The 21605-nt window shown below is 45.0% G+C and overlaps 1 protein-coding gene across 3 annotated transcripts in view; it reads left to right on the forward strand.

The window, feature by feature from the left end:
• Positions 1–21605, forward strand: part of MTMR2 (myotubularin related protein 2) — a 345983-nt gene that overhangs the window by 240203 nt on the left and 84175 nt on the right. For all 3 annotated transcript variants that reach the window (XM_069202398.1, XM_069202399.1, XM_069202400.1), the window contains exon 9: positions 11658–11843. In XM_069202398.1, the coding sequence (XP_069058499.1) occupies positions 11658–11843 (186 nt within the window). The remainder of the gene's footprint in view (positions 1–11657; positions 11844–21605) is intronic.

Consider the following 21605-nt stretch of genomic DNA (forward strand, 5'->3'; position numbering starts at 1 on the left):
ATACACAATTATTCCAACTAATCATATTTACATTACCAGGATGCCATATAATTTGCAAAATAGACCCTAAAACACAACACGCTGTCTAAGATCATTCAGAGTGCACCGTTTAATTAGTAATGCATCCTCTTGAACAGAACATCACATGATTTACAAGAAAACACCTCTTGTATAATATCCAGCACCAAGAGATTGCAGTCCAACACCAGTATGTAAATAGGGGATATGGAAACCATTGCGCACCCGGGCATAGACAGACCAGGAACCAGTCTTACAGATGGTTAATGAGACTAAGAATTTGAACATGGAAACATCTTCTGTTTTTATATTTCATATCACATATTGACTGACACACAGAAGAAAGTTCTTCCACATGATCAGTATTTTTACCCACACATCTTAATGACTGTTTTGACATCAAACATCAAATGTGACCTATAACGTTTTTAGAATAATATTTGAAATACTTCTTTAAAAACAGTGACATTAACCCCATACAAGATATAACTGGGTTATATCTACTCTCAACCTTTTTTTGCAATGATGTAGCTTAAGAGAAAATAAATCATTATGTTTGAATTTGTTTTTAACTGAATTTGGCTTATTTAAGAAATCTGAATCTAGGACACTGCTGATACTAGAAAACGTGTCAGATGTGGTTATAAAACCCACTGATAAAGATGGCTGTGTTGTATTATCGAATATCTGAGATTATCAGACTGAAACTGTGAGAAAACTTAATGATAAAGAACATTTTTGGAAGTTGTCTTGTGATCCTACTGAAGACATCAGAACATACATTCAAGCACTAACCAGGCACCCATTGACAAGAGTGGTTGAGTGAATGGGAGTACTTGTTCTTCAGCAATCCCAACTTTAAAATTCCAGCACTACATTTTCTATCAAAGATTCATAAACATGAAACAAAATCTCCTAGTACACCAATCATTGCAGCATGCCAGTCGGTTTTGGACCGTCTAGTAACGTTTATTCCTTTATTTATTAAACCCTACGTCTCCATTACTCAGTAATTACAGTATGCCAGTTATTAATAAAGTTGAGGTGCTTGACATAAGTGAGAACACTGATTGGATGATAACCCTAAATTTTGAAAGCCTATATACTAACATTCTGCAATGTGAGGCATTATCAGTGCTTGGCAGGATACTTGAGACCAGACCAGGACCACATAGGGTGTCTGCATTGGTTATTGCACCCCAGTAGCACTTACTGATAACCACTTAATCTTTGATGATTTATTTGATCAACAAATCATAATGGATGTGATTGGTGCAGTTGTTGCTCCAAACGGAGCAACATTTTCCAAGGCAGCATTTAAAGACAAAACTATATATGATGTGTACCGCCCCAGTAGAACCCGTATTAGAAAGTGTATCTGTTACATTGTCAACGTGATTTTGATTTGGAGTAGCTCTTTGTCTGAATTTCACATAGGGCTGAATTTCTAAACCAAAGATTTATAATGTACTCTCCAATATAATAGGGAAAACATTAATTTCTTAGATTTGTAAATCAGAGCAGAGAATGGATGTCTCTATAAAGGCTTATAAAGAAGACCCACAGCATGAAATATTTTCCTTAAAAGAAGCAGTCATCACCTACACAATTTGCATGATAATCTTCCCTTTCGCCAGTTTTGGTGCAAACGGCACAGATGTACAGAAAAAGAGGATTATTTCAGTGAAGCTAAAACTTTAACACAGAAAGTAGTATCTTGTGGCTATTCAATTAGATTGGTGAAATTGTCTGTGAAACGTTCCTGGCAAAAAACCTGCACTCCCTTATACAAGTTAAAGAAATATCTGGATAGATTTCGTACCGAGTTCAATGATGTCTTAGAAAACTGTCATTTAATTAACAATGTAGATTTCAGTCTTGAAAGGTCTATATTTGCTTTTCAGAGAAGATGTAATGTAAGAGATCTGGTGTCAGATGTACAAAAACTTTTACCTGTAGCAAACGGTCTGATTTTTAGAATCATCCGGTTTATGACCGCTAGCAAGTACTTGGGCATATACAAAGCCCCATTTGCGATTCGGTAACCTATTACGGAATCGCGCAGAGGGTCTGCAATTCAGTATTAGGAAGGGCGTGTTAAGGGCGTTCCTTCTAATAGCGATATGCAGTGGGATGTAAGAATGTTTAGCGACCGACTTCAAGTTGGTTGTAACCCATTTGCAAATGGGAAGGGGTCCACAAGGGACCCCTTACCCTTTGTGAATGTTGGTGCACACATTTTTTAAGAGAAGGCAATAGTCCCACAGACCTCTGCCTACTCTTAAAAAAAAATAACAAAAATAAGTTTTTGTTTTTGAAACATGTCCTGTTTTCGTTTAAGGAGAACAGGCTGTATTTTTAAAAATATGCTTTATTGAAAAAAACAATCACAGACTTGGTGGTCTGCTGACTCCAGCAGGCCACCATATCTGTGATATTTGGCTATTCCCAATGGGTTGCAAATTGCGACCACCTCATCAATATAAATGAGGTAGGTCTATTTGCGACCCACTGGGAATCGCAAACGGTGTGAAACGCACTTTAGCACATTGCTGTTTGTGATTACCAAATAGTGAATTGCAAAAATTCACTATGGGGTAATTGCAAACACTGAGCTAAGTACATAGGGCCCCTAGTGGCCGTGGCCTGTAAAGAACCAGTGAAAAAACACCCTTAGTCAGAGATGTGGGCAAGATCCTATTGGTATACACTAACATGTGGCCACTGTTTGGCTTGAATTAATACTACAAATTCTGAATATTTTTGGACAAAACTAAAAGAATGGAAATTGAGAAACTGGTCTAGTTGCAAAACATGAAATGTCACTTATTGCACTGAATGTCCATGTGGCTTACAATACATTAGAAAAACTACACAATTCGTAAAAGGATGCTACAACATTATTCACACTTTGTTATGAATGGCCCACGTGTAGAACATTACATCTAAAATAACCACCTAGAATCTAATGTAAGTTGAATGGTGATTGATTTGATTAAGCAGAAATAGAGTCTGAATTTTTATTAGAGTGTCACTTTTAGTTAGAACTGCTGGATTTGGAGTTATGACTAAGTTAATAAGGACCTAAATGTGGCAGCTTAATGAGATTCTTTAGCAATTGTATGATCTCCAAGATTCCACCACTGTGGTATACTGTCCAAATATTTTTCTTGATATGGCACTACAAATTAAGCTTTTTGCTATCCTCTCTGTATATTAAAATTGGGTAATTAAAAATATGTGTACCTTTGCTCAGCAAATCACTACATTGTGATGTGTCAATGGTGTTCATTCCGTTATGTAACCACACTAGAACTTGCTTGGCATACCCAGCTAGCTTCTTTGGCAACTCCTCTGTTGTAGCTACTAGTTTTCCATGTCTTTATTGTGGGCAGGGGAGCCTCTCTGATACTGGTTTTATTTTCTTTACCAATGCTTTTTATTGGTGGATGACCTTTTATACATTTCCTTATTAAGTATGCTAGGAAGTACTCTCTTAGATAGGGATAATATTTGAACTCATGATAGCTATTCAGTTGTGCACCAGTGAGGTCTAGTTGTTTATGAATGATTGCTTCTGCATTGTGGATGTTAATTTTGTGCTGTACCAATGTGGCCGACTTGTTGAGGTCTGGTTGTACATGCATGCGTCAAGTGTATCGATACCATTTGTGAATGTGCTAGTTAGTATGCATGCTGGTGTTTATTTTGTGTATAACATAACTGACATGGCAGGCACTTATAATTTCATGCCTGCTCTTGACAGCTATGCAACCGTGGGATTTAACATAAATATCTATATTTACAGCCCATGGATCATTTTAGTTATGGGGATTATCTTGGCATTGTGGGCTCCCGGGGATACATCCAGTACATTACCAAGAGTATATGATGATTCTTTTAAATATACCTGATTAGTAAGCACTAATGACATCTCTCAACAGTGATCTTTGCATGATTATTCAGTCCTTATGCAATTCTCTTGATTTGTATAGATTGGTATTATGGTCATACTGTCCAGTGCTCATTTATTTTTTTTATATAAGATATTTGTGGTTAATTTGTGAGTTGCTATTAAGAGTAGAAATACCCTTTTTTTATGTATTTATTTTTATTATGCAGTTATAACATCATATTCAATTTCGCCCATCTGAGAGGCTAGCATTAATATCACATGAATGAGAAGAGCATAGTTAGCAACAAAAATATGCAACCTTCTTACAGTGTCTCCATAACAGGATTCAGGCTTCACTTAGTACGATACAATGCTGTCAAAATCTGAACACTCCAGATGAGCACATTGAGAAACGAGAAAACTATACAACAATAGGCAGGCTCAACTCAGGAAGCTGAGAAGAGAGAAGGAGAAGAAGATAAGGGGGAAATAGAGAGAGAAGCGAAGGGGGAAAGAGCAGAACAATCATGTCGCCGACAGTACGCCAATATATTCCTGCAGGTCTTGTGAGATAGCACGGAAGGGAGGGAACCTTTTAACGTTATCTATAGGAAGCGCCAAGCCATCAGATGCTAAAATCCCGATTCTCCAAAAAAGCATGCAGTGGGTCCCATATGTCTTTCGGTCTGGAGCCCTCAGGCATAAGCTCCCAGTGTATCATCAGCTGCTCTTGACAGAACGAAGCATCCCACAGCCACACACAACAATGGGGAGTTCGACCACGTCCCCAGCACATCGCAACCCTGTGCTTGGCCAGCAATAACAGCAGCCCGATCAATCTTCTATAAGCAGCGGGGACCCCCTCCACATAACCTAAGAGGGCAAGCTTAGGAGTGTGTAGCAGCTCAGTATCAGTCATCTCCTCAATGATGCGCAGCACCTCTATCCAGTATTCACGCAACCCCGCACAACTCCAAGCAAGGTGCAGAAAGTCCGGGTCAGGGGCTCCACATCTCTCACAATGCGCATCAGCAAGCAAACCCATGCTTCGCAAGCCGCAGGGCGTATGGTACAACCGATGTAAGAACTTAAAATGAATAAGGCGCAGTCTATAATTAGGGGACAACTCTCTCATATGCGCACAGCATCTACGCCACTCATCATCAGAGATGGCCTCCCTGATGTCCGCCTCCCTGCGCACTCTCGCCCTCATCACAGTCTCAGGCGACTCGCTCTGCATACAGGCATACAGCTTAGTGATAAGTCTGCGCGGGGATCGCATCTGATGCAAGAGCTCCAGCGGATGGCAAACCGGCGGCATCGCAGGGAAACGGATAGCGCGAGCGGAGCATCGTACCTATTCTAAGCACTCATAGTCGATTCATCGCAGTGTCTCCCCCCTCACCAAGCGCCACCTCAGATGAGATGACCAGCCCATCAGAAAACCAAGAATCCACGGTAGTCAAACTAGACTCACAGAGAAACTCATGCACACAGGCATCTCCCAAAAGCTGCCTGTCTGCAACATCCAAAATCGGCATCGCCGGGTCAAATGGCTCACGCACATTAACACGCTGCAACATTGCAGTCCAAGCCCTCACCGTGCAAACCACAGTATCAACCCCATGCAGCCTGGGCCGGAACGGGCTCCCCAACACGTGCGGTAGTCTATCAGGTCATACAGCGTCACTTTCAGGGGCCAAATGTGGCAGATATTGTGTGGGGTATAGCCAGAAATGCGCAAAATGTGCCTGTGCACAATAATAATAAATCTCTAAATCCGGTGCAGCCAAACCACCCATCTCAAACGGAAGTGTCAATCTCTCCCACAAAATTCTGGGCTGTCTCCCCGCCCAGACCAACTATACCAGCGCGGACCTAAGCCTTTCCAAAAAGCTCACAGTGAAAACAAGGGGTAGGTTGATAAACAAATATAAACATTTTGGCAAGATGACCGTCTTTGCTATCGCGATGTGATGCGACTCGTCACCGGCAGTGGCAACGAGCACCACATCTCCACCTTTTCCCCCAACCACGCAAGGGCTCTGCCGTAATTCGCTGACCAAAGCATATTGATGTCCCCGCTCAGCCATACGCCTAAATACTGCACCGGGCCATCAGCCCAGCCAACGGGGTATTCAGAGGGGAACTGCGTCGTAGCCACAGAAAGAGGCAACACGACCAACTTGGACCAGTTAATGATAATCCTGAAGAATTGTCCAAAACTCACTATTTTATCTAGCAGGGCATCAAGATTCTGCTGCGGATCGCAGACATACAGGGCAATATCATCCGCATACATAGAAATTAATATTGTCCGCTGCCGAAATGCCAATCCTTTATGGTTGTGGCATTGCCTCAAACGAGCAGCCAGCGGCTCCATTACTATTGCCAAAAGCAACGGAGATAGTGGGCAGCCCTGGCGAGTGCCTCTAGCTATCAGAAAGGGATCAAAGATGGTCCCATTCACTCTCAATCGGGCTGAAGTTCTCGGATATAACAATCAAATCAGTTGGATAAACCTGGAGCTCTGTCCCACCCGAGCTAGCAAAGCAAACATGTACGACCACGCAAGAGAGTCAAAGGCCTTGGTGGCATCTAAAAACACCACAGCAGCACGGTCATCAGGGTTGATCGTGCAATATACAGCAAAGTAGGTACGGAGATTGTGCAAGGTAGAGCGGCCCGCACAAAGCCAGATTGGTCCAGCAGCACCAGGGATGAGAGAAAAGGCTGCAATTGAGCAGCAATTAGCTTCGCCAGGATCTTATTATCTATGTTGATTAATGAAAGTGGGCGGTAGGAGTCACAGCTGCACGGATCTTTCCCCGGCTTTAAAATAGTCACAATGAGAGCCTCTTGCAGTGAGGCAGGAAGAACGCTGGCATCCAGAGCTTCCGCATAAACCTCCAGGAGGTGCAGCGCAAGGATATCAACATATTCCTTATAAAAGGACGGTGTTAAGCCGTCCAGCCCTGGTACCTTATCCCCCCAGCAAGCTGTGGATCGCCTGAACCACGTCATCCACCGAGAAGGGGCATCAAGATATAACCTATGAGAATTCTCAAACCACAGCAAACTGATATCCCCAAAGTAATCAGTTGACTCCAACCCAGGGGGTTCCGCATACAGATCCCCATAGAAATTAGTGAGAACATGGCTAATCTCATCAGTGCCAGTATGACGCTCACCATCTGAATCCGACAACTCTACAACATAATTACTTGTCCACGGCCTACGGAGCATGCTCTCCAGCGTCCGACCAGCTCTCTCTCCCTCTCCTTATCTCCTCGCCACAGTGTACTTCCCCAGGAAGCAAACCTCTCGTAACGCCGCCTCCTCATACTGTCATCTTACTTCTCAGGATGGCCAAAGTGTTGCCCGACCAGTAAGTTGCTAAGCGTTTTTCCAGATCAGCAAGCTGGGCCTCCAGCTCCGCCAGGTCCCTCCTCAGCACTTTCAGCACTCCATGCTGATTAGAGATGCAAATGCCACGAATCACCACCTTAAACACCTCACACACAGTCCCAGCAGAAGCCACCGAGCCCTGATTCTCGGCGAAATAATTCAGGATGGCGTCTCAGATCTCAGTCTTGAATACCTGATCTCTAAGTGCACTGTGAAGAAGTCTCCACGCAAAGGTCCGCGCGGGGCCTCCTGATATAGCCAACTCCAGCAAAACTGGAGAGTGGTTCGACAAAGTACGTGCCATATGCTCAGCCGACCGCGTCCAGAGCTCAACATCCCTGGTACCAAGCCATCTGTCAATACGGGACCAGCTGTTATGAGCATAATTAACACAGGTGCCCTCCCTGTCAGTACCATGCTTTACCCTCCATATGTCAATCATAGCACCCTCAGACATCACATGCGAAAGAGCCCTAGCAGCCATAACATGCTGTGGCCGCGCCAGGCTCTCACGATCCGCCACAGGATCCAATATCACATTAAAATCTCCTCCCCACAGCAAGGTCCCAGATCCAGTCGATCGACCGCCCCACCTGCCGGAAAAAATCAGGGTCATCAGTATTTGGGCCATAAATCGATACCAATCTACAGGGTCGATCCAGCAGCGTGCCGCGCCGCATGACGTAACGACCGGCAGGATCCACATGTGTCTTTTCGGTGCGCCACTGTAACCCTTTCCGAATCAGAATTGCCAAACCTCTACATAGGGCAAATACATCGCAATGTGACACTCTCCAATCCAGCCAGCCTTTATCCCATTTCAGGAGGCCGCAACCAGGTGGGTCTCCTGTAACATGCAAATGTTAATCGCATGACGCTGCAAATAGGCAGACAGCAGTCTCATCTTACGGCCCGTCATTCAGCCCACGCACATTCCAAGTTAGGCAGCGCACAGGCGTCACACTATTCCACGCCAATCCAAACAGTTATCTAAGCACATGTCCCTCCACACCATCAAAATTACAGATCAACCCAACCCCCCATCCACGCTGACCCCCCCAAATGGGTCTGTGCTACAGTCCATCCCATCCCCAAATACACATCCCAAACAGTAGTGTTAAACAGTATCAAGGGACTCATCAAGAGGTGCGTTGAACAGGCCAGCCGAAACACCATCCCAAACGGGATGGGGGAAAGGGAACTCACGGTGCAAAATGTACTATAGAGCAGCCCTCTTACAGATTGGAAGCAATAACCTGTGTACTAGTGATAAGGCAGCGAGCGGGGCTACCATGGCCCCGGAACAACAGAAACCATTTAGTCATTGTCACTTAGGGCGCCTCTCTCTCTGCCAGAGTCTCTCGAACCCTCGACTGTGCCTTTTTTGGAACAGATTTTGCGAACTTGGCGGCTAATTTCGGATCCGTAAAGAAATGCAACTTGCCCTTATGCTGCACTCGGAGCTTAGCTAGATAAATGAGGGAGAATTTGGCATCCGTCTGACTTAGAGTGCGCTTGACCGGCAGGAAAGCCTTACGAGCAGCCTGCACCCCAGGGGTATAGTCAGGAAAAAAGTTAAGCTCAGTGTTATTATAAATCACAGGTTTCTGCTCTCTAGCCAGTCTAAGTATGGTGTCCCTGTCACGATAGTTCAGCGAACGAACAACTATAGGGTGCGGCGGAGTTCCCGGCGGCGGCCGAGGACCGAGAAACCTGTGAGCCCTCTCCATCACCAGTACCTGGGAGAGTTCACTGAGTAATATCTCAGACAGCATAGTCTCAACATAATCTTCCATACGACCCATAGCTGTCGACTCAGGGAGGCCAAGAATGCAAATGTTATTGCGGCGGGACCAGGCCTCCAAATCCTCATTCTTGTTGCGGATCACCTCCAGCAGACGTTCCAATGCCTAGTAGTTGTTCTCCAGCACCGCGGCATCCTTCCTCCAAATCCGAGGTGCGAGATTCCAGCTGCTCGAAACGAGCATCATGGCCATCCACCCGCTCCTTTAAACGGTCCATCTGCTCGGTCAAATGGTCAAGCTTAGCGTCGATGCCAGCCAGGCTATGCTTGAGATCTAAAAACATAGCCTTTACAGAGGAAGCAGAGGCCCCCTCCTAGGGCGGCGAATCATCCGTCAAATGGCCGGTAACGCCGCTCTTCCTTTTACCCCCTCAAAGGTGAGTTTAGGCTGCTTATGGTCTGCCTTCCCCATCCTCAGCGCCGTTCCACGGGTTAGCGTCAATTGAGTGCACCGTACCGCACCAGCACTGGCCATCCATAAAGCAAGGCCACCCAGGACAAGCCGATTCTCTGGACCTGTCTCGTCCAAACCTGAAGTATGGAACCAAGCGTCGGGCCTCCAAGCCGATCCCTCGTCCAGTGCCACAAGTCAAGACCCAGCCGCAGGAGCTATCAGCAGCAGCCCTGGGTGACAATTCACTACACTGCAGGGCCTCGCGCTCGAGTCCCCCGCCGACCAGGCCCCGCCAGTCATCCGCAGCCGCGCCCTAACCAGGCCAAGTCACAGCTCCTCAATCAGCTGCCAACCCGCCACCCGGGGGGAGCCACAACCCCAGGCAACAGCAGACTCCAGAAATTGCCTGGGCACAAGGGATACGAGCCGGAGAGGCCGGCCCCCAGCACCACCAGGGGCCCAGACGCCCGCGGCCCGCCCCAGCAGCCGAACGGTCCCCACAAGGGAAAGAAACCAGGCCGCCGTGTGTGTGGGCCGGGGGGGGGGCGCCTCCCAAGCCCACGTCCCAACTGCAGGATCTAACGGAGGCCAGTAAATCAAGGGGCCGTCCCCTCGAGAGATCCAAGAGAGCGCCCTGGTTGCGGACAGGCCTGCCTCCTCGGCCGAGGCCTGCACTCACCTCAAATCCGGCTCTCCGACGCTACTCGCAGCCTCCTAAAGCCTCCCTGCATCGCTCCAAATGCGACCCTGGGATCGGGCTGCTGCTCAGCGGGAAAAACAGGAGGATTTATTCCCCCGTAGCAGAACCTCAGGGTGTGTCAGCCATCGTGCTGGTCGGCCATGCCCCCAAGAGTAGAAATACCCTTGAGTGCAGTTAGAGATTGCTCCTCTGCTACGGTGTACACTATGATGCATGAAGCAGACTGGATAAATGTTTTCTCTTAATTCAGATACAAGTCATTTGAGTCGTTTAGTTAATGAGCTACATGGTATACGCTTGTCACTTTGAGGAACTACTGACTCTTTTTGTTTCTCTTCTTTTATAAATGAGTCTAGCAAATTCACATAATGGTAACTTCTTCTTTTTACGATAATGATTGATAGTGAGCGAGGGTAGATTGGTGTTGTACTACATCTTTTGGAGTACTGGGAATTATACATGTGGGTGTTTTCTTGTAAATCATTTGATGTTCTAGTATTCTACAGAATACATTACTAATTACATTGGTGTGCTCCAATTGATTCTTAAGCCAATTTATTAATATGATTTATACAACTGGGCTACTGGCCATAGCTTTACACTTAGCAAGTTAGATGTCACATGTGGAGCGTGAGCACTTTATACAAGTAAAAAGATTAAGAATGGAATCAACTAATAATAGGGTAAATTAATCATAAACAGTGGAAGTTACCATGCTCCATACAACAATCTCTAAAGTCCATATACGCCTAAGTTCTAAATGTATTGATGCTGCATTTATTGCAGCCTTTTAATAAGATTGGGCCTCATCAGCTTAAAAACAGATGTTTGTTGCTTATTGACTGCACAGCCCAAGGAAACAATACTAACTCATTCCCTGGAAGATGGTAGATCTTGCATCAAACATCATTTGATTATTACTGATAAGTTGGCTCTACATTTGATCTTTATGGGACAAAACTGTTTTCCTTGTTTCTTACTGTGACTTTGCACATTGGTCAAAAAGAACTAGAAGTGGAGTTGTAGCAGTTAGTAGACTTTACAAAATATGTGCTACTTTTGGCTAGAATGCTGTTAGAACTGCTGTATAAATATGTTCAACGTGGGTAGGAAGTAGTACTATGGTGTCAGCTTTAGAAGACACACTAGCATTGGAAACAATCATTTGCCAATGTTTATATTTAAGGAACATGAAGATGAATTGTTTCTATGGCTATTACTGATAAAGTAGTTTTCCATGGTGTATTTACGATGACATGTAGTTAGTTCAGTGTATCCATGCTGTCAATATTTGGGTATTTGGAGCTTCTTTAACTATAGCAAATTAGTTGAGAAATTTAATATTTCTAAATAGTTTTGATAACTAGAAACAGAAGACGGTAGTATTGAATGAAAAATGATTTATTGTTTTACCATATTTTAATATGTTTCTTTCAAGGCTAGAGGAGGAGGCTATGAAAGTGAAGATGCTTATCAGAATGTTGAATTGGTGTTTCTGGATATCCAAAATATTAATGTTATGAGGGAATCTTTGCGAAAACTGAAGGAAATCGTATACCCTAGTATTCAGGAAGTGCATTGGCTTTCTCAATTGGAATCAACTCACTGGTTGGAGCATATTAAGGTAATCATTGACTATTATGGAAAAATCTTGATGCATCATGCTGTTTAATTCCTCTTCTGTCTCTCATCCCTTAACTCAGTGTACCATTGTTCATAATATTTTAATTTTACCTTTACTTCTACATTATGCATCTTCCATAAAATTATACAATCCATCCGTCATCCAAAGGGATAGTGACAGTCACTCATGATAACAGTGCTCAAGTTTGCATGTGTTCCATTTGATAAAAACGGTAAATAAATGTCTTAACCTCACTGCTCTCAGTTTGAATGCTTACTAATCAGTGTGGAGTAGAATTTCACAAACTAAGCGCCTGATTTAGATCCTGGTGAAGGGGTTACTCTGTCACAAACGTGTCAGCTATTCTGTCCGTCGTATTACGATCCCCATAGACTATAATGGGATCTATATATGCGGCAGACGTGATATCCATCCAGTTTGTGACAGAGTAATCCCCTCTGCCAAGATCTAAATTCGGTGCTTAGTCAGCAAACCCATCCTTACAAATGTGTTTATAATTTATCTGTATGACTACAAAAATATTGATAATCAAAAAAGGGACAAAAGTGGATTCTCCGGTTGGAAAAAAAGTACAGAAATGAACCAAGAAGCTAGCTTGGTGCAAGACAAGTCCCACGTTGAGTTGTTGGATGCAAGCTGTTTGTGTCGCTGGATTCCGCCAACAAGCCATGGTTCACGCAAGTACGCGATTTGCGTCAAAGAGGAGCTGCCTGGACCCAGGAGTGACCTGGGGGTGTCAACTCGGACTGAGGAGACAGAGGGGGCTCCCAGCACTTCAGAGAGCCCTCAGAAGACCAGGCAGACTCCATGGGAATCCCAGGACATGGGGCCAAAGGAGTTGCAAAGTGTGGTCGTAGCAGCACTACACAGGAGGATCCCACGCCGCCGGAGAACAACTCAGAGAGCTGTGCGTCGCAGGATGGAGTGCTAAGGACCTGGGCTATGTTGTGCACGAAGAACTTTTGGAAGAAGTGCACAGAAGCCCAAGGAGCTACAGAAGACACAGTGCACAGGGGTACTATCGCTGCACGAGTAGGCAGGCTCTTACCTACACCAAAGTTGGACAGCTGGACCTTTGGACAGTCAGAGTCACTTTGGTCCACCACCTGTGTTCCAGGGATCATGCTTGTCGACAGGAGAGGAGTCCCAGAGTACCGGCCGTCATCGCAGATAGGTGCCTGCTGAAGCAGGGAAGTGATTCCGTCACTCCACAGGAGATTCCTTTGGTTCTTCTGGTGCAGGGTGAAGACAGGCAGTCCTCAGAGAGTGTACACCTTGGAAACTGTTGCAATTGCTGGCTGGAGCTGAAGTTACAGGTCACAGGAGTCTTCCTGGATACTTTGTTGCAGTTACAGCGGATCCTGGAGCAGTCTGCGGTTGATTGGACAATCAGAAGCTGAAGCAGAGTAGTCCTGGAGGAATCTTGCAAACCGAATCTGAGGAAACACCCAGAGGAGAGACCCTAATAGCACTGATAGGGGGATTGGCTGCCTACCCGGGTATGCACCTATCAGGTGGGGTCTCTGACGTCACCTGCTGGCACTGGCCACTCAGATGCTCCCAGAGGGTCCCCACACCTTGGAATCCAAAATGCCAGGGACACTCTGGAGGAGCTCTGGGCACCACCCCTGAGGTGGTGATGGACAGGGGAGTGGTCACTCCCCTTTCCTTTGTCCAGTTTCGCGCCAGAGCAGGGACTGGGGGTCTCTGAACCAGTGTAGACTAGATTATGCAAGGAGGGCACCGTTTGTGCCCTTCAGAGCATTTCCAGAGGCTCTGGGAGGATACCGCTCCCATGTCTGTAACACCTATTTCCAATGGGAATGGGTGTAACACCCCTCTCCTTAAGGAAATGCATTGTTCTGCCTTCCTGGGATAGAGCTGCACAATCCCCAGGAGGGCAGGAACCTGTCTGTGAGGTGGCAGCAGCGTCGGGGCTGCGGTGCGAAGCAGGACGATGCGACGTGCAGTGTCCACAGGTCACGCACGGTGCAGGCAGCGGCTCGGTGACGGCATCCAGCGGCGTCGGTGAGACCAGGGCTGTAGTGAGCAGGGCGGTGCGACGTGCGGTGTCCACAGGTCACGGTGCAGGCAGCGGTGTCATCGTTGCTGAATCGCTGTTGTCGGCAGGCCCAAGCCAGCGGTGCGGGACGGGACGGTGCTTCATGACCCTCACGAGCGGTGTCCACAAGCCACGGTGCAGGCAGGATGCCTGGTGATGACACAGGAGTCGATGGTGCTGGCATCGGTGGACTGGGGCTGCGGTCCGGGATGGGACGGTGCTTCGTGTACCTCACGAGCAGTGTCCACAGGCCACGATGCAGGCAGCGGCGCCGGTGTCAGCAGAAGCGGCGTCATCTCAGATGCCCAGGCTGCAGTGTGAGCAGGCAATGCCATAGTGCGGGGCCCACAGGTTGCTGTGCGAGCAGCGGCTCAGTGAAGTCATCCGATGATGGCGTCGGGGAGACCATGGTCGCGGTGCGAAGCGGGGCAATGCGACTCTGTGCGGCGTCGGCAGGTCACGTTGCAGGCCAGCGGTGTCGTTGGCGGCGTCACAGTGGTTTCTCCTCTTGAACAGCACAAAACACACAGTTCCCAGTGCTGCAGGTCGAGGAAACTGAAGTCTTTGGTGTCCCTGAGACTTCCAACAGGAGGCAAGCTCTACTCCAAGCTCTTGGGGAATTTTCTCAAGCGGACACATAGCAAAGTTCACCCTTTGCACTCTTTTCAGGCAGAAGCAGCAACTGCTCGCCAGTCAATCAAAGCAACACAGCAAAGGGACAGTACTGCTCCTTCAGCTCTTCTCCTGAGGAGAGGTTCCTCTTGATTCCAGAAAGATTCTAAAAGTCTGGGGTTTTGGGTCTTCTTCTTATACCCAGTTCTGCCTTTGAAGTTGGCAAACTTAAAAGCAAAGTCTCAAGTGTTTGCAAGATCCTTCCTTGTCCAGGCCAGGCCCCAGACACTCACCAGGGGGTTGGAGACAGCATTGTGTGAGGGCAGACACAGTCCTTTCAGGTGTGAGTGACCACTCCTCCCCTCCAGCACAGATGGCTAATCAAGATATGCAGGCTACACCCCAGCCCCCTTTGTGTCAATGTCTAGAGAAGAGGTGTGAACAGCCCAACTGTCAAACTGACCCAGACAGACAATCCACAAAAAGGCAGAGTCACAGAATGGTATAAGCAAGAAAATGCCTACTTTCTAAAAGTGGCATTTTCAAACAGACAATTTAAAAAACAACTTCACTAAAAGATGTATTTTAAATTGTGAGTTCAGAGACCCTAAACTCCATATTTTTTTATCTGCTCTCAAAGGGAATCTGCGCTTTAAGGATATTTAAAGGCAGCCCCCATGTTAACCTATGAGAGAGATAGGCCTTGCACAGTGAAAACAGAATTTGGCAGTATTTCACTGTTAGGACATATAAAACACATTACTATGGTGGTCATTACAACCTCGGCGGTCTTTTAACAAGACCGCCGAGGGACCGCCGTGCGAAAGACCGCCAGTAGTGGCGGTTTGCCGCTCGGCGTATTATGACTGTTGGCTGCTCACCGTCCTTTTTACGACGGAGAGCCGCCAACAGCCATACTGGCGGGCGGCGGGGAAGTGGAGGTTGCTCCACCTCCACCGCCACGCCAACAGATCACCGCCCAGCGAATCACGTCCTGTGATTCGGCGCGGCGGTGTTCTGTTGGCAGTGCGGTGTCGGCGGAGCAGCCCCCATGGCTCACGTCCCCTCCCAGAGGATCGACGGACAAGGTAAGTCGATTGTCCGTTAGGGGAGGGGGTTGGGGGGGTGTTGTGTGTTGTGTGGGTGCATGGGGTGTGCGTCTGTGTATGTAGAGGGGGGGTGTGAGTGCGTGTATGCTTGCAGGTGTGTTGCGTGTGTTGGGAATGTGTGCGTGTATGTCTGTATATGGGTGTGCGGGTCTGACTGAGTGTGTGGATGAAGACATGTATGTTGGTGTGTGTGCGTGTATGTGTGTTGGTGGTGCCTGTGTGCGTGTCGTGTGTGTGAGTTATGTGATGTTGGGGGTCGGGGTGGGGGGGGGGGGGGCCCTGCCACCTTTGGGGGGTGGCAGGGGTGGTGGGGGGTGTAGGGGAGGGAGTCGGGGTGGGGGGTGCGGGAGACCCCTATCAGTGCCAGGGAAGGAAATCCACGGCGGTAAGCCGGGTCGAACTACCGGCGGCGGTATTGTGACGGCCGTCGGGCTGGAGAGCCAGGTCTCCAGCACAGCGGTCGTCTCCGCCCTGGCGGGCAGAACGGTGAAGCGGCGGATGACCATGGCAGTAACCGCCATGGTCATAATGCTCAAAAAAAGACCGCCAGCCTGTTGGCGGTCTTACCGCCGCTTTAACACAGTCCGCCAGGGTTGTAATGACCCCCTATATGTCCTACCTTACACATACACTGTACCCTGCCTATGGGGCTACCTAGGGCCTAACTTAGGGTTGCCTTACATGTAGTAAAAGGGAAGATTGAGGCCTGGCAAGTGGGTACACTTGCCAAGTAGAATTGGCAGTTTAAAACTGCACACACAGACACTGCAGTGGCAGGTCTGAGCCATGTTTACAGGGCTACTAATGTGGGTGGCATAACCAGTGCTGCAGGCCCACTAGTAGCATTTGATTTACAGACCCTGGGCACCTCTAGTGCACTTTACTAGTAAATCAAATATGCCAATCATGGATTACCCAATCAACAGTAAAATTTCTATAGGGAGCACTTGCACTTAAGCACTGGTTACCAGTGTAAAGTGCGCAGAGACAATAAACCAGCAAAGACAGACCTCAAAACAATAGGAGGAAGAAGGCATTTCCAACACAACCCCCTCCCAGCCTAAAGCCAGGGTAGGCCAATCAATACCTTGCTGGACTTCCCTGCTCAGGGCGATAGAACCTGGACAATGGCCCACTACTGCAGGAGCTCTTGCCAGTTCTATGCCTCTCTGAACCCAGGTTGATCCCTCGGTCAACAGGGCCATTTCCAACAGTATCTTTCATAGATTTGATTGCGACTCACCCTCCTCCCCATATAGGCTCATCTTTTTTTACAGGTTATATGCATCTCACTTGTGCTTGAAAATCTGATACAGTTGACCCTCTGTGGTGAGTATTCTAAAGGGTGCCATTGCCTGCTTTCGATGGTACCGTGGGACTCCCACTTTGACCATGGGGTATTCAAGCATGTGAATCTATGAAAGATATCAGTACTGAAGATAATTTAAGTTACAGGTAAGTAACCTATTTTCTTCTCCAGCATTGGATCTTTCATAGATCCACCTGCTTGAATAGTTCTCCATCACCGTCTTGGAGCCCTCAGTCACCAGTTTTATCATAACAGTGTATCTTTACTATCAATAACATTGAAAAAGCTGTAGGCTACATAAAACTAGTTCACCTCATTGTGACTTCAACAGCTTGTCAGGTCCAGGAACTATAGCTCTCACACACCCACTTATAGACTCACACACACCCTTACAGCCATCAACTCCCTTACAGCCACTTACAGACTCACAAAACCACTCACACACCCACTTACACATGCCATCACACATCCACTCATACACCCACAAACACACACACAAGATATGGCATTTCATTATTAGTTTACTTTTTTTTTTTAAACTAGAAATTCACTAAAAAAACAAAGGTTACAGAGAGACGTTCTAGTTCGGAATCTTTTTTTTTTTAAAACATTGCCATTCACTAAAAAACATAGGTTACAGGTAAGTTACAGTTAGGTTTTGACACAAAACCGTAGAAGTTCAGCAGTTGTAGTTATCTCAAGAAACTATAACCTGTGTGTGTGTGTGTGTGTGTGTGTGTGTGTGTGTGTGTGTGTGTGTGTGTGTGTATATATATATATATATATATATATATATGTATATATATATATATGAAGCAGATGCATAATATGAATGCTTTCAGAGTTTCCATTATCAATTTCCATGTATTTAATTTGTGCATATTAAACAAAAGATTACAAAATACATCACCATACACTTATACATAGGTAGGAAAACAATTACATATTTCAGTTTCATAAATTGAAACCTTATAATGGTACACTTTTCTAAAAAGACAACATAACAGTGTTGTGGCTTATCTGCTCATACACACACCAGTTCATAATGTACTCCTCTTGCAAACGTCCAGCATATCCCCACATAAACTTTCCAGTTTTGGAACAATATAATTGTTTAATTCGTATGGGGCGAATTGAAGTGGACTACTACTAAAAGTTGGAGATGTCAAGAAATTAATGTTGGATAGACGTACTTTTCAAACCAACAGATTTAAACAATTAACAGAAGAGGGGAAACTTATTGAGGAAGGGAGAATAATCATCCCTTAGAAGGAGAAGAGAGAACTTTAGAGTTAGGAATCAACAAACTTTTTCCCATGCAGGCTTATTGGAGGGCTCTATAGAGGAAATAGATCGTTACTGTTTTTCTTAGTGTAATAAAGGGGTGGAGCCAACTCTATGATCATAAGTGTATTGAGGTAATGCATACACTTTAGAGACATTACTAAGTAACCAACTGAAGAGCTAAAATTGTAGGACTGCAATGTGTTTAAGCACATGCCTACTGGAGGGACTGGTTGTAAACAAGTACTACAGCTGCAGACATAGTCACTCAGGAATCAGCGAATGAGTACATGAAATTGCAATAACAATTGTTCAGCAAATACTTTTCACAATAATACTAGCCACAAAGTGTTTCTCATAATGCAGTGTTATTAGAAAAAAAAAATTAGATGGACATTTATTATGGAAATATATTAAAAAACACTCATCGTGGATATAGATGGAGCAATTTTTCAGTGAATGAAATAAAATAAGTACTACAATGGTAGCTCTTAAGAATGGTGTCCTTAAGGAGGCAAATTGAGAAGTGAACAACAAAAGCCTGTGATGCATTGGATATTCCTGAACAACATAGACGTGGATTTTGACAAAATAGGTATAAGCAATGGAAAGAAATTACAGACTGTCATTCTGTGGTCAAGACCCACATGGGTCCAAACACATTGCAAAATTGATTGATTTATTGTGAATAAAAGAGTGTAGAAGAGCAAAATGGCACCATTTCCTGTTTTAGAAAAGGTAACACTATAGGCAAAAAATAGACTGTATTGAAAATAGGGAAGGGATGCACACAAAGAAAGACCTAAGCCAAACTGAAAAATAACATTCACTATCATATCACTCAGGTTTGGGTTCGAAACCTTTTATCAGGCGCTCAAGGATAGTCAGCCTTTTGCTGCACTAACTGTGGTTGCCCTTTGTTGCTACAATGCTTCATTTATATCTTTAATTCCATATTTAGGCAACAAGTCACATCAGTAAAGCTTATTCCATATTCACATATATTGTACCACAGAGAACATAACAAATCATAATGCTGTAATTAAAATCATTGAAAACTGACATATCTGATCAACTCATAGGATATTAATCCATCAGTTACTTCAATCATATAGGTGAACAGTCATTTCTTCATTTTAGTTCATACTTTGTGGACTCAAAGTATAAAAGTCTCTTATATAGTATAACTCAAGTTACCTTAAGTAAAAGTCCCTGTTCCCTCCTTTTAGATGTGTCTCATCCAAAGCAATTCCAAGAAAAGATTAGAAGCTCACAATTGTTTTCATGGAATTGCTGAAAGGGCCTAGCCACTGGGTCTGTGCAGTTTCTGTTCATTATCACTCTACAGTGTTCCAAAATATGTTTTTCAGTGGGAAGATCATGCTGCCAATTTGGACATTGCACCATGTACACTACCTAAGACATTGTACATATTATAAATTTAGCAATCTTTCTCTGTGTTTTTTTTTAACCTGGAATCACATTCTCTTTTAAATCACAGCAGTTTACATGGGTTACACTTCCTTAATCTGAAAAGTATTGTATACATCTGAGCTTACTATCAGATCTGTCATCCTTTAGGTAACTCCTCACAAGATTATCCCCCAAAGAACTGGATTTTCCAGATGTAATCAAGGGGTGTAGCCCTACATCATCTTTGATGCAATTGTCGGTGAGCAAGAAGATTCTCCTCACTGAGTCAACCTTAATGCTAACAGTAATAAATAAGATGAGCAAGAAGTAATTGTTGACAGGTTTGAACAAATAAACTATCCTGAGCTTGTCTTTATTTAAGCTATTAATAAAGTTAATGATGTAAAAAGGGAGGATTTACTCATTAGGCTAGGCTGACTCAGTGACGAGATTCATCTGAAAAAATGAGGAGTGCTGAAAATCCAATCCCCGCTCGCTAACACTGGGTGCCATTAAAGGGCTGGCATCTGCAGCATCCTCCAGTTTATTTCCTATCTCAATAGGATGTTGGGAGTGTTGCAGTCCCTACTGGGCTTGGACCTAGGTCATCACTTTTTGGGGCTCCGTCTCTGTCTGGAGCTTGAATTTTGTCCATAGCCTTGTGAATGAGTGCAGGATGTTCATGAAGATTTATTAACGTTTCATATTGCCTTGTTTGGGAAGCACTTACCATGCATGTGAGGTGCTGGCATTTCTTGGATCCACTCCTGTTTGGGAGGACGTGGCTGTGACTGGCATATGCTAACCAGAAGGCCATCTTCACATGTGCTGGCTTTCACTTTCGACCAGTAGTTCATGCGGTGCTGTGATGTTCTGCTAAGGTTTTAAGCTGCAAGCCTGATCAGGTAAGCTGTCGTGCATGTGAACTGCGGAGAGAGCTGGCAGAAATACTTTAGACAGAGCAGATGCTTTTGTGGTACATATTTTGTACCTCCTATAATCTGACAGCCTAGATTGGTACTGTTGTTGTTTAAGTGTGGGATCACGAGCAGCATGGGGAGATATTATATAAAGAAGAATCATATGTTCCTATCATCAACCTTCCCAATATCCCCCACTCATGAAAGATCCAAGCATGGGAGAGGGAGTAATGATAGAGGGAGGATACGAAGGATCATTTAAAAGAAGAAATCTGATTCTTCAATCAGAAAGTCTGCAGAACATAATTAATTATATTCACTCTCAAATTCTGATGGCAATGATTAAGTAGTGCAACAAGGGGAACAAATGCGGAAATATAGTTCCAAGGATCTGCTTCAAGACCTACTTTAGCACATGAAGGACAATATGGGTTTCTTGCTTCTGAGACCCCGGCATCTTTTTAAGAGTCACTCCATATACAGTTTCAAGTCTCCTAATGTGGAAATGCCTATTCATCGACATCTGTTGGAAGTTCTTTTGAAGGTATGCAGATAATTCACGTTGTTCTAAAAGAGTGGAAAGATACAGACAGGATTAATATACCTTGTTTCATGTCACATCTTTATCCGTTGGAGGAAGTTGTGGGCAAATTACCAGACAGTGTTCAAGTTGATACTGTAGTTGCCAGTCTGATATACAGATCATCAATGGCAGGGGAAAATAGTTTGAAAGTTGATTCTGCCTCAAACAAAGTTTATTAGGTTCTCATCTGACTTTTGTGGAGGCATTTACAGAGCTTAATATTTATAGTTATTAATTTCAGTACTTCAAGGCATTTTTTAAAGCCGACTGAGATGGGAATGAAAATTTGAAGTTAGTTTAAGGTATGGAACAAGTACTCTTCTTGTCAGACACCTTGTTTGAGGTAGTGAGAACCTCAACCGTGGTAAGTGAAGCATCTATTCCAGTTAGTCATAACTCATGAGAGACTGTAATACAAAAGGTGCTCTGAAGTCTGCAGGTCCTTCAAT

This window comes from Pleurodeles waltl, chromosome 8 (assembly GCF_031143425.1).
Source record: "Pleurodeles waltl isolate 20211129_DDA chromosome 8, aPleWal1.hap1.20221129, whole genome shotgun sequence".
Taxonomy (NCBI): Eukaryota; Metazoa; Chordata; class Amphibia; order Caudata; family Salamandridae; genus Pleurodeles; species Pleurodeles waltl.